This window comes from Elaeis guineensis, chromosome 1, assembly GCF_000442705.2.
Source record: "Elaeis guineensis isolate ETL-2024a chromosome 1, EG11, whole genome shotgun sequence".
Taxonomy (NCBI): Eukaryota; Viridiplantae; Streptophyta; class Magnoliopsida; order Arecales; family Arecaceae; genus Elaeis; species Elaeis guineensis.
Genome location: NC_025993.2, coordinates 110,645,070 through 110,660,493, shown reverse-complemented (window position 1 = coordinate 110,660,493; position 15,424 = coordinate 110,645,070). Strand labels below are relative to the sequence as shown.

Sequence of the window (15,424 nt, the reverse complement as noted above, 5' to 3'; positions counted from 1 at the left end):
TACAATGATTTGTTTAGCCAATAAACCAACTCCTCCTTGTCTTTTTCAACAAAATCTTTAGATTGCACCATATAAATCTCCTCCTTCAAGTCACCATGTAAGAAAGCCATCTTTACATCTATCTGCTCAAGCTCCAAATCCATGATTACCGCGATCGTCAAAATAACTCGAATAGTAGTAAGATGAACCACTGATGAGAAGATCTCATCAAAATTAATTTTTGATTTCTAAGCATAATCCTTCGCCACCAAATGTGCTTTGAACCTATCCACATTTTCATCTGTATTCTTCTTCACTTTATAGACCCACCGACATTCGATCGGACTCCTCTCCTCCGGTAGAACTACAAGCTCCCATGTCTTATTCTTTCGAAATGACTCCATCTCCTCCTCAATAGCACAATGCCACTTTTCAGCATTGGTAGACTCACATACCTCCCTGTATGAAGTTGGCTCGTCCTTCTCCACCAAAGCAACATAAGCACAAACATGATTAGCAAAAGGAATAAAAGAAGTGACATAGTCATCATACTTGACATGAGGTCTAATGACCCTCCTAGGTCACTCAGATTCCATTGATAGCTCTTCCAGTGAGATAGCATCCTCAGAGGATTCTGATCCATCATCAACTACCTCATCGTTCACCTGTGCTTGCTCTGCTTGCACCTCATCACCTGTATCAAAGAACTAAATAGAAGTAATGGCTTCATCATCTTGCTTTTCCTTGGTGCCTTGAAAAAATTCTTCATTAAAAATAATATCTCAGCTAACAACAATCTTGTGGGTAGTAGGGTCCCACAACCGATACCCCTTTACTCCTTTAGCATAGCCAAGAAAGATGCACCTCCGAGAGTTTCTGTCCAATTTTGTCCTCTTTTCTTTTAGAATCCACATATACGCATTACATCCAAAGACACAAAGATGAAAATAATCTACTGGCTTGTCGCTCCATAATTCTTCTGGAATTTCCAACCCAAAGAATATTGTCGGTGCTCGATTGATCAAGTAACAAGCCATGCATGCAGCCTCTGTCCAAAACCTCTTGTCAAGTTTTGCAGTGCTCATCATACAATAGACCCTTTCCATAAGTGTTCTATTAAACTTTTGTACCACACCATTTTGCTGTGATGTCTCAAAAATTGTAAACTATCGTCAAATTTCATGCTCACTGCAAAACTCATCAAACTCCTTAGAGCAATATTCTCCTTCATTATCAGAATATAGGTATTTAATTTTCAAATCTTTTTCATTTTCTACCAGAGCTTTGAATTTCTTAAAGATTTCAAAAATATTAGATTTTCGCTTCAGAATATATATCCAAGCCTTTTGAGAATAGTCATCAATGAAGGAGATGAAGTAAGAACACCCACCCAAAGATCTATTAGGCGACTCCCAAGTATCTAAGTAGATTAGCTCAAGAAATTTTTTACTCTGCTGCTGTGATAAAGAGAAAGAGATCTTTTTTTATTTACCATAGATGCAATCTTCACAAAATTTCAGTGGCGCTGACTTGAACCCCAGAAGAAGCTCCTTATTTAATAATAATTATAGTCCATGCTCACTCATATATTTCAGATGTCGATGCCAAACCATCGGAGACACCATCTTTGAACTTGCTATTGCCACCTCTCCCACCTGAGTCACGCCCATCAATTTATAAAGACCACCTATTTGTACTCTCTTTATCACCACCAAACATCTTTTGGACATCTTCAATTGATCTTTCTTTCTGATAAACTTTCCAAGGGACAGTAGACTCTTGCGCAGTGTAGAAACATACTGTACATTAGAAGCCATCCAAACTATACCATCAAACATCTTGATCCGAACATCTTCTACTCCAATCACAACACAAGTTGTATTATTATCCAAATAGATAACTCCTCCATTCAATGGTTTGTATGTATGAAATCACTCTCTAAAAGGAGTCAAGTGAAAAGATGCCTCCGAATCCAAAATCCAATAACGTGCGAGCTCAGATCTTTTCAATACTGTCAATGCATCCCTGTCATCTGAAGTAGCTGAACCAGTTTCACTTTCTACTATATTGCTTTGAAAGTTTCTCGATTCAGATTTTGTATCAACTCTTTTAGCCCGATAATTTTTCTTTACGTGCCCTATTTTTCCATAATTCTAGCATTCACCTTCTTCTTGCTCTTGAATTTAGATCTTGTCTTTCTTTGATCACCATGTTTTCTTTCGAAAGGCCTACCCCGTGCTACCATGACCTCTCCTGAAGAGCTTCCTTGGCTAAATTTTCATCTCATCTCTTCTGTAAGCAATGATGAAACAATAGATTCCATCTTAAGGATTTCAACGTGACTTAAGTTCAACATAAGATTATCCCAAGACTCCGGCATAGAACAAAGTAGAATGCTAGCCTTCTCTTTATCATCAATTTTGACATCTAGGACCGCAAGCTTGCTCACAATGAAATTTAATACACCTAAGTACTCTTGAACTGATGCCCCACCCTTCATCTTTAGATTATATAATTGCTGTCTTAAATAGATTTTATTTACCAAAGACATACCTTCATAAAGATTCTTCAATTTTTTTCAAATCTCTTTTGCAGTAGTCTCGATCTCGATATTGAACAATACCGAATCATCCAATGCCAAATAGAGGTTCGTTATTGCCGGCTTATCTTTCTCTTCATATTGCCCATTCGTCATCTTTTGAAGTTTGCATTTTTTTCTTTGCAAAGTAATTTCACAACCATCCTTGATCAATACCGCCTGCATCTTCATCTTTCAAAGTACAAAGTTTGATCCATCAAACCTCAGTATCTTGTATTTTGTTGTCGTCATCTTGTCCGTCATTGTTTCAAATCAAACCAGCTACAAAAGAATCTCCGATACTCTGATACTAAACTGAAAGAGCAGGCTGTGGGATAATCGAGCACATCTCGATCCACACAGCATACAAGTATAGTAGAAATAAGATCATTTTATAGAGGAAAGATAACTAGAACTGTCACGTCCTAAATTCGGGACATAACACGGCCATGTTACCGAGGGATGGACCCACGATAACACGAAGCCAAAATTCATCTTCTTAAATATAATAACAGGTGTATCATAAATAAATATAATAATAAAGTTCAATTCAAATATTTAATTAAATCAAAACTGATTCAGAGCATCTAAATCCAAAGATGAAATAATCCAAGCCTTAAAATTCATAATGATTATAATCTATAACCATAAACTGAATTCCTAGTGCAAAATTTTCAAGCTTGCTTTGCTGATCTCCAAGCCTGGATTTTCTTTCCATCAATCCTAACCTTAATTCTCTGTATATGAAAAAGAAAACAAAAAGAATATAAGCTACACCAGCTCAGTAAGTAGACTTCTGCTTCCTTACCGGATCAAACATAAGTTTTCTATGATAATGCATCATTTAGCAAATAACAATTATTGTAAAAATAAATATTTTATAGAGCATATAATAAAATAAGTTATAAGCTCATCATACATGTATAAATTATGTATATTTCATAATTATGAATCGTAAATCATTTTCATCATATATTCATGTCATGTTTCAAAATATTGCTCACAGATATTCGTGTTAAGGTCACTATTATACCCATGACAGGGCCATGTTTCTTAATCGACAGAGTTCTTAATTCATGTGCCAACTTTATACCCGCTGGTAGGGCCATGTTTCGTATGGATGCTAGCTTCGGATGTCGATCTTCCCGAAGGGATTCATTTATAGCCATCTGAGAGTCTTTGAAATCATTATATCTTTTTCTTAAAGCATACATATACATAGATGGAAAAATAATGAAATTCATGCTTCATAATCATGCTATTTTCATAAGACATATTTATGAAATCAATACTCATAATAAAATATACTTTTTTATATCACATATGCCGATCCTTATTTTATAAAAATTATGATTTCATCAATAGCAATTCTTTGCATAAAAACATGATCATTTAAAAATAAATAAGGAGCATAAGATCTACTTACCTCGATCATCTTGGACCTTTTGATCTTTCTTAAAAAAATTGGACAGTCCTATTTAAAATATTAAATCATCAATAAATTTTATTTCATATATTTAATAAAATTACATAATATAAGGAAATGATCGATTTGATGATCAGTCCAATAAATCTCTCCCTTCGGCTCTAGATCGATTTAAGGTTATAGGTCCCTAGGAGTGGAGAAGATGGCCTAATAGGAGATCCATAGGGCTTCTTAGAGAGAGAAAATTTTTAGAGAGAGAAAGTAGAGAGAGAAAGTTCAATTCTAGAGAGAGAAAGACTTTAAAGAGGAATGAGAGAAATTTTTTCTCATGTGTATTATTTATTATTATTATTATTATTATTATTATTATTATTTTCTTTTCTTTTCTTTTTTTCTTTTCTTTTCTTTTTCCTTTTCTTTTCTTTTTTTTTTCCCGTGGCCTTCTTTGGCCGAAACAGGGGACCTAGAGGTCCCCGTACCTTAGACCGGCCATTCACGATCGTACCTTGCCCGACGGTGGCCAGTGGCAAAGGACGACTCTTCCAAGTTCGGAGAGGCCAGAGTCGACGGTCGGTGTGACCGTCGGTGCCTTAAAAATCAGGAAAAGGGAGAGGCCAAACAGGACTTCCCTTTTCTGATGAAATCCGTCGACTCCTGTCGCCGGCAGTCATGCCCACCGGCACAGGAAAGAAAGGAGAGAAGGGAGGAAGAGGAGGAAGGACTTACCACAGCCTCCGATGACCCCCACCGGCATGAAATCGCGACGAGCATGAGTCAAGGGGCCGCGGCTTCAATCGAAAAAATCGGAAAAGAACTCTGACGATCGTCAGTGACTGTTGTGTCTTCTCTTAAAGGAGAGGAGGGGGGTTCTTATAGAGCTCGTCCTAGGGTCTTTTAATGGCCCTAGGACTCCGATTCCTGATCGAAATCGGGGAAGGGAAAGACTCCGATCGGGAGTCTTCTTCCCTATTTTTTTTTTCCTAAGTGGGCTTAGTGGGCTTTTGGCCCATCGGGCCGGGTTATCACATTCTACCCCCCTTATAAAAAATTTTGTCTTCAAAATTTAACATATCTTCATTTTCAAATAAGTATGGATATCTCATCTTCATATCATCTTCAAGCTCCCATGTGGCCTCTCTCTCTTCATGATTACTCCAATGAATCTTTACATACGGAATGATACGCCGTCTTAGAACTTGCTCTTTTTGATCAATAATTCAGAGAAAAAATTCTTCATAGGTTAGATCTTCATGAACTTCCAATGGCTCATACTTTATCATACTATTTGGATCAGGTACAAACTTTCTCAGTAGTGAAACATGAAAGACATTGTGCACTTTGGATAAATCTGGTGGTAAGGCTAGTTCGTAAGCAACATCTCCTACTCGATTTAAAATTTTAAAAAGTCCAATATATCGTGGGCTCAGCTTGCCATGTCTCTCAAACCTCATGACACCCTTAGTATGTGATACTTTTAGAAAAATATGATCACCGATCTGAAATTCTAATTCTCTTCTTTTTTTATTTGTCCAACTCTTCTATCTATCCTGTGCTGCCTTGAGTCTTCTCTTGATTAGATAAATTTTATTTCTAGCATCTTGAACTAACTCAAGACCTATTAATTTCTTTTCACCTACTTCATCCCAATACAGAGGGGATCTACACTTTCTTCCATATAGGGCTTCATAGGGTGCCATCCGGATACTAGAATGAAAACTGTTGTTATATGCAAATTCAATCAATGTCACATGATTATCCTAATGTCCTCCGAAATCAAAAGCACAAGCTCTTAACATATCCTCAAGAGTTTGAATTATCCTTTCAGATTGGCCATCAGTCTGGGGATGGAATGCAGTATTAAGCCTCAATTCTGTCCCCAAAGCATCTTGAAAACTTTTTCAAAAGCTAGATATGAATCGTGGATCTCGATCAGATACAATACTTATTGAAACACCGTACAGGCATACAATTCCATCAATATACATCTGGGCTAACTTATCAAGTGGAGTGCTAACTCGAAAAGGTAGAAAGTGAGCTGATTTAGTAAGCCGATCAACAATCACCCACACTGCATCATTTTTTCTTGTTGTCCTTAGAAGTCCAGTAACGAAATCCATCATGATATGCTCCCATTTCTATTCTGGTATCTCTAATGGTCTTAGCAAACCAGTAGGTCTTTGATGTTCGGCTTTCACTTGCTGGCATACCAAGCATTGAGATACAAACCGAGCTATCTCCTACTTCATTCCATTCCACCAGAAGAGTTGTTTTAAATCTCTATACATCTTTGTACTACCGGGATGAAAGGAGAAACGGAATTTATGGGCTTCTTTCAAAAAAATTTTTTTTAGTTCAGGATCTCCTGGTATACATAATCTGTTCCCAAAATAAAGAGTTCTATCTATATGTAGCCTAAACTCAGTTCGTAGCCCTTTCTCCATATCCTTCTTAAACTGACATAAATGAATATCACTTTGTTGGGCCACTTTTATCCGTTCGATCAATGCTGGTTGTACCATTAAATTTGCTAACACATTCTTAATATCAGTACAAGTCACTTCAATTTATAAATCTTCAAGATCCCTCAGAATTTGTTGCTGAAAGGATAGCAGAGTCATCACATTCGCTGAAGACTTCCTACTAAGTGCATCTGCCACCACATTGGCTTTTTCAGGGTGATATTTAATATTTAGATCATAATCTTTTAATAGTTCAAGCCACCTTCTTTGCCTCATGTTCAGCTCTTTTTGAGTAAATAAGTATTTCAAGCTTTTATGATCAATAAAGATTTCACATGATTCTCCATATAAATAGTGTCGTCAAATCTTTAAAGCAAAAATAATAGCTGCTAACTTCAAATCATATGTCGGATAATTCTGCTCATAGGCTTTTAGTTGTCGAGAAGTATAAGTTATGACCTTATCGTTCTGCATCAACACACAACCTAATCCCTTCTTGGAAGCATCACTATAAATGACAAATCCTCCCTTATTAGATGGTAAAGTAAGAACTGGGGCAGATATCAATCGTTGCTTCAGATCTTGAAAACTCTACTCACATTCACTGCTCCATTCAAATTTTATTTGTTTCTGAGTTAAGCGAGTTAGAGGAATTGCAATTTGAGAAAATTCCTCGACGAATCTTCTATAATAACTAGTCAAGCCTAAGAAGCTTCTAACTTCCGTCACATTAGTCGGACGAGGCCAATTCACCACGGCTTCTATCTTCTTTGGATCGACTGAGATTCCTTCCTTAGATATTACATGACCGAGGAAGACAACACTATCCAACCAGAACTCACACTTATTAAGCTTGGCGAAGAGCTTCTCTTTTCTCAAGGTCTGAAACACAATCCTCAAATGTCTCTCATGTTCCTCTATATTTTTAGAATAAACTAGGATATCATCAATAAAAACAACAACGAAGTGATCCAGATACAGCTTAAAAATCCTGTTCATCATATCCATAAAAATAGCCGGTGCATTGGTTAGTCCAAAAGACATTACTAAAAATTCATAATGGTCATACCTGGTTCTAAATACAATCTTAGGTACATCTTCATCTCTAATTCTTAGTTGATGATAGCCTGATCGTAAGTCAATTTTGGAGAAAACTTGAGCACCCTGAAGTTGATCAAATAAGTCATCTATTCGAGGAAGAGGATATTTATTTTTTATGGTTACCTTGTTCAACTCCCGATAGTCAATGCATAAACGCATGCTCCCATCTTTCTTTTTCACAAATAACACAGGAGCTCTCCAGGGTGATGTACTTGATCGGACAAACTTTTTATTCAAAAGTTCTTGCAGTTGATCCTTTAATTCTCATAATTCTACCGGAGCCATCCGATAAGAAGGTTTTGAAATAGGTCCGGTTCCTGGGGTGATATCAATTTTAAATTCAACCTCACGCTCTGGGGGCAGTCCAGGTAGTTCATCTGAAAAAATATCAGAAATTTTTTTGACAATTGGGATATCATCCAACTTTATTTTTTCCTTCTCGACGTCTACTACATGGGTCAAAAATGCTTTGCATCCTTTTCTCAAAGTTTTTCTTGCGTTCATGATTGAGATAATACCCAAAGATTGTTTAGGTTTTGTATTATGAACTTCGCCTTGAAAGAAGAATTGCGGTTCATCCGAAATTTGAAATACCACTCTTTTTTCAAAACTATCAATATGTGCATGGTACGAAGATAACCAGTTCATCCCAAGAATAACGTCAAAATCATACATATTTAGCTGAATCAAATCTGCTGCTAATTCTTTTTCTTCTATTTGGATTATGCAATTCTTAAAAATAATGTTAGCAACAATAATATTTTTAAAAGGTGTGCTAACATATAATGGTTCATTTAGTTTTTCAGGCACACAATTCAAAGAAGTAGCAAACTTGAGAGATATAAAAGAGTGAGAAGAGACGGAATCGAATAACACACGAGCATGAATAGAATTGACTGGGATAATACCTGTCATCACTTGATCATTTGCATTGGCCTCCTACTGGTTTAAAGTAAACACTCATGCATTTCCTTTCTATTTTTGATCAATTGGTTTGTTAGGTCTAGAGTCATCTCTTTTCTTATTTGGGCAATCACGAGCCATATGTCCTTTCTCACCACATAAGAAGCATGCTCCTATCCTCTTGAGACAAGGTCCATTGTGATTTTTTTCACAATAGGAGCAGGATGAAAATTCTTTCTTCTTATCAGAGTTATTATTTTTGAAATTTTTCTGCTGATCCTTTAGATATCTTGCTAATCTCGATCTCTTCTTATCTCCTCTTTCTAGATCTACTCTTTTCAATTCAGACTTCACTTTCAAAGTTCGCTCCAGTACGTTCTTGTAGTTATTGAAAATATGAAAAGACAGACGGGATCGAATTCCATATCTTAGACCTTGTTCGAATCTGTTAGCTTTACTCCTTTCAAACTCCATAAGCTGGGAGCAGAAGCGGCCTAGCTTATTAAATTTGTTAGCATATTCTAACACCGTCATATCATCCTTTTGCTTTAAGGCTAGAAACTCATTTTCTTTTACCAATCTCATTGTCTCCGGAAAGTACTGATCATAAAATATCTCTTTGAATTCTTTCCAAGTGAGTTGATCATCATTATTTCTATAGGCAGCTTTTATTGCAGTCCACCAAAACTCGGCATTCCCTTTTAACATAGGAACGGCTAATCGGACCTTCATATTCTCAGAATATTGCAGGGCATCAAACATCTTTTCCATCTCTCGAATCCATATCTCTGTAGCCATAGGATCAGATCCACCCTCAAATAGAGGTGGGTTGAGCCTTCTGAATCTCTCGTAGTATGACTCCATAGATAATGTCGGTCGAGGAGCAGTTTGTGCCTGCTGCTGGATAAGCTGAGCCACCACTTGACATACACCAGTAATGCTCGCCTGAGTGGCCGGTGCGTCAGGAGCCCACTCAACTGGTTGATTGGCAGCTCCCCGCGATGTCAATCTTGCTCCTCTTGCTCCTCTTGTCCTAGCAGTCATATTTGCCAAGGTCTCGTCCTCCCTATCGCTCATCGCTTCCTATTCAAATGCCAACATTATTACATTATTTTATAACAGAGTTGCAGTACAGTTAATAATTTAAGTCAGAATCTAACTATGCGTAATCTAACTACCCACTGTTAGGTTTTAAGTTCTACCCTTGATTAAACCTATCGCTCTGATACCATAAAATGTCACGTCCCAAATTCGGGATATAACACGGCCATGTTACCGAGGGATGGACCCACGATAACACGAAGCCAAAATTCATCTTCTTAAATATAATAACAAGTGTATCATAAATAAATGTAATAATAAAGTTCAATTCAAATATTTAATTAAACTAAAACTGGTTCAGAGCATCTAAATCCAAAGATGAAATAATCTAATTCTTAAAATTCATAATGACTACAATCCATAATCATAAACTGAATTCCTAATGCAAAATTTTCAAGCTTGCTTTGCCGATCCCCAAGCCTGAATTTTCTTTCCATCAGTCCTAGCCTTATTTCTCTATACATGAAAAAGAAAACAAAAAGAATATGAGCTACACCAGCTCAGTAAGTAGACTTCCGCTTCTTTATCGGATCAAGCATAAGTTTTCTATGATAATGCATCATTTAGCAAATAACAATTATTATAAAAATAAATATTTTATAGAGCATATAATAAAATAAATTATAAGCTCATCATGCATGCATAAATCATGTATATTTCATAATTATGAATCGTAAATCATTTTCATCATGTATTCATGTCATGTTTCAAAACATTGCTCACAGATATTCGTGTTAAGGTCACTATTATACCCGTGACAGGGCCATGTTTCTTAATCGACAGAGTTCTTAATTTATGTGCCAACTTTATACCCGCTGGTAGGGCCATATTTCGTGTGGATGCTAGCTCCGGATGTTGATCTTTCCGAAGAGATTCATTCATAGCCATCTGAGAGCCTTTGAAATCATTATATCTTTTTCTTAAAGCATACATATACATAGATGGAAAAATAATGAAATTCATGCTTCATAATCATGCTATTTTCATAAGACATATTCATGAAATCAATGCTCACAATAAAACATACTTTTTCATATCACATATGTCGATCCTTATTTTATAAAAAATTATGATTTCATCAATAGCAATTCTTTGCATAAAAATATGATCATTTAAAAATAAATAAGGAGCATAAGATCTACTTACCTCGATCGTCCTAGACCTTTTAATCTTCCTTAAAAGAATCAGACAGTCCTATTTAAAATATTAAATCATCAATAAATTTTATTTTATATATTTAATAAAATTACATAATATAAAAAAATGATCGATTTGATGATCAGTCCAATAAATCTCTCCCTTCGGCTCTAGACTGATTTAAGGTCATAGGTCCTTAGGAATGGAGAAGATGGCATAATAGGGGATCCATAGGGCTCCTTAAAGGGAAAAAATTTTTAGAGAGAGAAAGTAGAGAGAAAGTCCAATTTTAGAGAGAGAAAGACTTTAGAGAGGGATGAAAATTTTTTTTTCTCATGTGTATTATTTTATTATTATTATTATTATTATTATTATTTATATTTTCTTTTCTTTTTCTTTTTCTTTTTCTTTCCTTTTCTTTTCTTTTTCCTTTTCTTTTCTTTTTCCTTTTCTTTTCTTTTTTTTTTCCTGTGGCCTTCTTTGGCCGAAACAGGGGATCTAGATGTCCCCGTACCTTAGACCGACCGTTCACGGCCATACCTTGCCCGGCGGTGGCCGACGGCAAAGGGCGACTCTCCCGAGTTCGGAGAGGCCAGAGCCGGCGGTCGGCGAGACCGTCGGCGCCTTAAAAACCAGGAAAAGGGAGAGGTCGAACAGGGCTTCCCTTTTCTGATGAAGTCCGACGACTTCTGTCGCCGGCAGTCATACCCACCGGCACAGAAAAGAAGGGAGAGAAGGGAGGAAGAGGATGAAGGACTTACCACAGCCTCCGATGACCCCCACCAGCGTGAAATTGCAGCGAGCATGAGTCGAGGGGCCGCGGCTTCAATCGAAAAAGTCAGAGAAGAACTCCGGCGATCGTCGGTAACTGTTGTGTCTTCTCTTAGAGGAAAGGAGGGGGGTTCTTATAGAGTTCGTCCTAGGATCTTTTAATGGCCCTAGGACTCCGATTCCTGATCAGAACCGGGGAAGGGGAAGACTCCGATCGGGAGTCTTCTTCCCTGTTTTTTTTTTTTCCTAAGTGGGCTTAGTGGGCTTTTGGCCCATCGGGCCGGGTTATCACAAGAACAAACATAGAATGCAAAATAGGAGAGATAATCAAACAATAAAAAAAAAAAGAGAGCACATCAGATTTACATGGTTCGGCCTGATTATTGGCCTACGTCTACGGGCAAAACCTCCTCAACATTTTTCTACTAATAATCTACGGCACAACAAAGTACAAAATTGGAGAAGAAGAAGAAAATTAAAAAACTCACAAACTTTCCTTTTACAAAAGAAAAATACTCTTTTATTTTTTTCTCAAAGGAATCTCACGTCTCTCCTTTTTTTTCTTCTCTCGAACCCTCTCTTTATTTATTGTTTTCACTACTCTCACTACTGTTGAACCTCTCCCAAGTCCTCCCTTTAAATAGAGCTCATTACCAGGTAAAATTAGGTCCAAACCATGTCAAAAACGGACTCCGATTCGCTGTAGAATTGAAAAAACCTTCTCTTCCATCCGATCTGCATCAGATGATCAAAACAACACACTGGATCATGCCCAAAACTAATCGGATAAGTCCTCAGCCATTGGATCAACATCGAAAGTGAGATCCATCATCCGATCGCACCTTCCATCAGATATCGTGTAGATTGTGAGAAACATCGAGAAAATAGGCATCGGTCCATCCTGGACCATGAAAAACACTTTGGAAACGGATGCTCGGTCCACGTGCCCATTGTAGACTATAAAAATATGGTAGATCGTATACGCTGCACTCGCGAGAGATCCGAACATGGACCGGTGTTTTCGCACGTGCGCCCATGCGCATGGGCCTGGGCTGCTTTTCTGGGTCTAGCCAGTCAGACAGGGCTTCAATTTGTCACTCCTCCTGCAAGAAACCTTGACCAAATGCCCTTTGCCTGCTGTCAGCTAAGGTAGCACCTTCCCCACTGAGAGAGTGCTCCTATTTCATTTTCCTTTCCCAAGCCAAGCCCTTATAAAAAATAGGCACTCATCTCGTCTTTCTCTTGCTATGGGATGTGCAGGAGAAATTATATATGTTGCCACTGCCACCAATAATACAAAGGCCAAGGCTGATAAAGGAGTAAGCAAATGATGTTGCCACTGCCACCACAGAGAGCCATGTTATCATGTTCTCCAAGCTCCATAACTGCGATAGAATAAGTTGGAGCTAGCAACCTAAAAACCACCATGTACATGCTCCCACATCACATCTTGCACCATATATGCTCATTCCTATGGAAACAGTCTGCTCGCTTCACCGCACTTACAGCAGCATACAAAGAACAAACACCCTCATGAAGCAATCTAGCTATGCCCATAAACCCAATAAAATTGAAGTAAAATGAACTTGCATCATGCCAGTACTCGCTGTGATAGTGCAGCCCACCAGAGCTCCACTTAGAGTCATATACTGTGCACATCCATAGAAGAATATATACTTTTCTAGGTCCTTGAGAAGAAGCAAGAGGAGGTGTTAACACCTATATTAATTTGCTCAAAAACAAAGTGTTGAATTCAGAGGAAACCAACAATTCTGATTCTTTTGAAGGTTAACTTATCTAGCTAGATATGATCTGACTGCATCTATATATGAGCGATTAGTTGTTCCATTGATCAGATCGGGGGACCGACAGCGGTGGGCAAATAGAATGGAGGGGAAGTAGGTGATGCAGGAGAAGCCAAAGAGAACAAGAGGCCCGATGAACCACCCTAATTGAGCAACACTCCATGCAAGTGCTAGAACACCATAGTCCTTATAAATGGATTAGGACCCTTAGCTTGGCCAGCTTAAACAGAGTGGCATGTGAGAATACACGTGGATATATATTTAGTTCCACATCAATCATACGCTGAGTAGATCTTAGAAATTTATATAGAGCCAAGAAATTAATCCAAATAGCACATTCTTGGCTATTCTTTTGTAAGGAGATCATGGATTGTAACGCAAATGTAATTCACAGTGGTAAAATATACAATGGGTTGTTCAAGTTAGATTTTGGTAGCATCATAGAGAGCAACTATATTGTGTGCTCAATTACTCGTCCAAGGTGATGTCCTGATAAATTTTCAGCACCTTGCTTAAGAGATGACAGTAATCATGAATTTTAAAATCCACCATACATGGAAGGCAAGTCCAAAGGGAGATTGAACCGTTCACAAAGCAACGGAGAACTCCTATGCTAGATCAGAAGTTGGTAATTAGTGATGCTTCATAGCATGTTGATTATAAATTGAAAGATGTCTTATAAATCCTTTGATTGTGTTGTTGAAAGTAATGTGATCGTTGCATAAAAGATGATTAGGATTGAGTGTTAAAGTGTTACCGAAGTATTCGACCCATGAAATTGATCATTATAATATATCCTTTATAATAATGACCTGATAAAAAAAAACCATGCACCTAAAATGCACCTGCAATGAAAAAGTTGCATCAGAAAAGAGGATGGCTGACTCGCTTCAAGTAGGACTTTCTAAACCCGCATTTGGTCATGATGTTGCTCATTAAACAAATTCACACGTGCTAAGGTTTTGCATCACTCTTTTTTATTACTCATGGGAAAAATAACATTAAAAAAATAGTCTATACAATAGAAAGGAAGAAAAAATTATAGAATAAAAAAACAAAATGGGGAGAGGGAGGGAAAATGGAACCCATCAGTTCTAGTTCATTGCTGTGACAAATTTTATCAAACTTTACAGAACTACTGTAAAGAATATGATCTTCAAAGATATGTAATAGATGTAATTACCTTCCCTTTCATGGTCACCTCCTTCAACGTCTTTCGTTACTCTCACTCTCTCTCTCTCTCTCTCTCTCTCTCTCTCTAAAACACAAACACAAATTAAAAGACAGAATAGAAAGAGAGCGGCCTCATCTCCTGGACACAAAACATGGACGAGTGAATCATATATATATATATATATATATATAGTTGGCGGGTGTATATTATCATATGGTGCTCACCAGGGTCGTGACGAAACTGACCATATAGAAAAATTAAATTGACTGGGTTATCATTCCATCTACAGGGGACAATAAAGAACCAACTCATAAAAGGAGCCCAAAAAGTCTGAAAGGGAGGGAAGCAATTACCTCATGAGAGGACAATAAGAACCAAAACATCCAGATGCTCTGGAAGAGGTGGATGGTTTTTATTACTTGTTCAATTATTCTATGCGTGTATTAACGTTGGAAATATAATAATAGGTAAAAAATAGATAAAATAAAATTGCGCACGTTTCTGTTTTAAGTAATGAAATATTAAATTGAAAAAATTAGAGAGTAGTCTGGAATCGAGACATGACTAAAGGCATTATCCTAGAAGAAGCGATATCATCCCTCTATGTGAGAGCTTACTGGTGGCCGCTCCCAAAGATACAAAAACCCGATGGATGACTACTCATTCCTCCCCAGTATGATTTCAAAGAGGCTAGATGCGAACCGAAAAAAACTTTAAAGGTTTAGCAAAATAGAAGAGCAAGAGAGAATTAAAAGGAAATAGAATCTCATCCCTCTTCTTTTCTCATTTTAGCCAATATATAGACTAGCTACAATGGAGAGAGAAGAACCCAATAGAGAAAGATGGCAAATAAAAGGAAGCTCTATAATGATTGGCCTAATAGAAGGAGCCAAATGAGAAAGTTTCAATAAATAGATCATTAATAAATCATTCTTAAACTTTTTAGGTAAACTCGTTGGATCTTGCCTTATATAGGTCAATAAAATAGAG

The 15,424-nt window shown here is 37.2% G+C and overlaps 1 protein-coding gene and 1 pseudogene across 1 annotated transcript; both read right to left on the bottom strand.

The window, feature by feature from the left end:
- Positions 1-560: 560 nt before the first annotated feature.
- On the bottom strand, positions 561-9,355 carry LOC140850790 (uncharacterized). Its single transcript, XM_073253932.1, has 2 exons — positions 8,581-9,355; positions 561-673 (listed from the first exon to the last, which is right to left on the bottom strand). Exons 1-2 carry the CDS (start codon positions 9,308-9,310, stop codon positions 561-563), a joined length of 843 nt encoding a protein of 280 aa, XP_073110033.1. The 5' UTR covers positions 9,311-9,355.
- A 3,326-nt stretch (positions 9,356-12,681) lies between these two features.
- Positions 12,682-14,455, bottom strand: LOC114913298 (amino acid permease 6-like; annotated as a pseudogene).
- Positions 14,456-15,424: the final 969 nt, after the last annotated feature.

What these genes read in the sequence shown, in the direction of transcription:
- LOC140850790 (XM_073253932.1), bottom strand. Translation starts at nt 9,310, where the DNA reads ATGGAGTCATACTACGAGAGATTCAGAAGGCTCAACCCACCTCTATTT. An exon ending in TGAGAAAGGACATATGGCTC is followed by an intron (nt 674 to 8,580) that starts GTGATTGCCCAA and finishes TCTTTGATACAG; the next exon opens with GTGATGAGGTGCAAGCAGAG.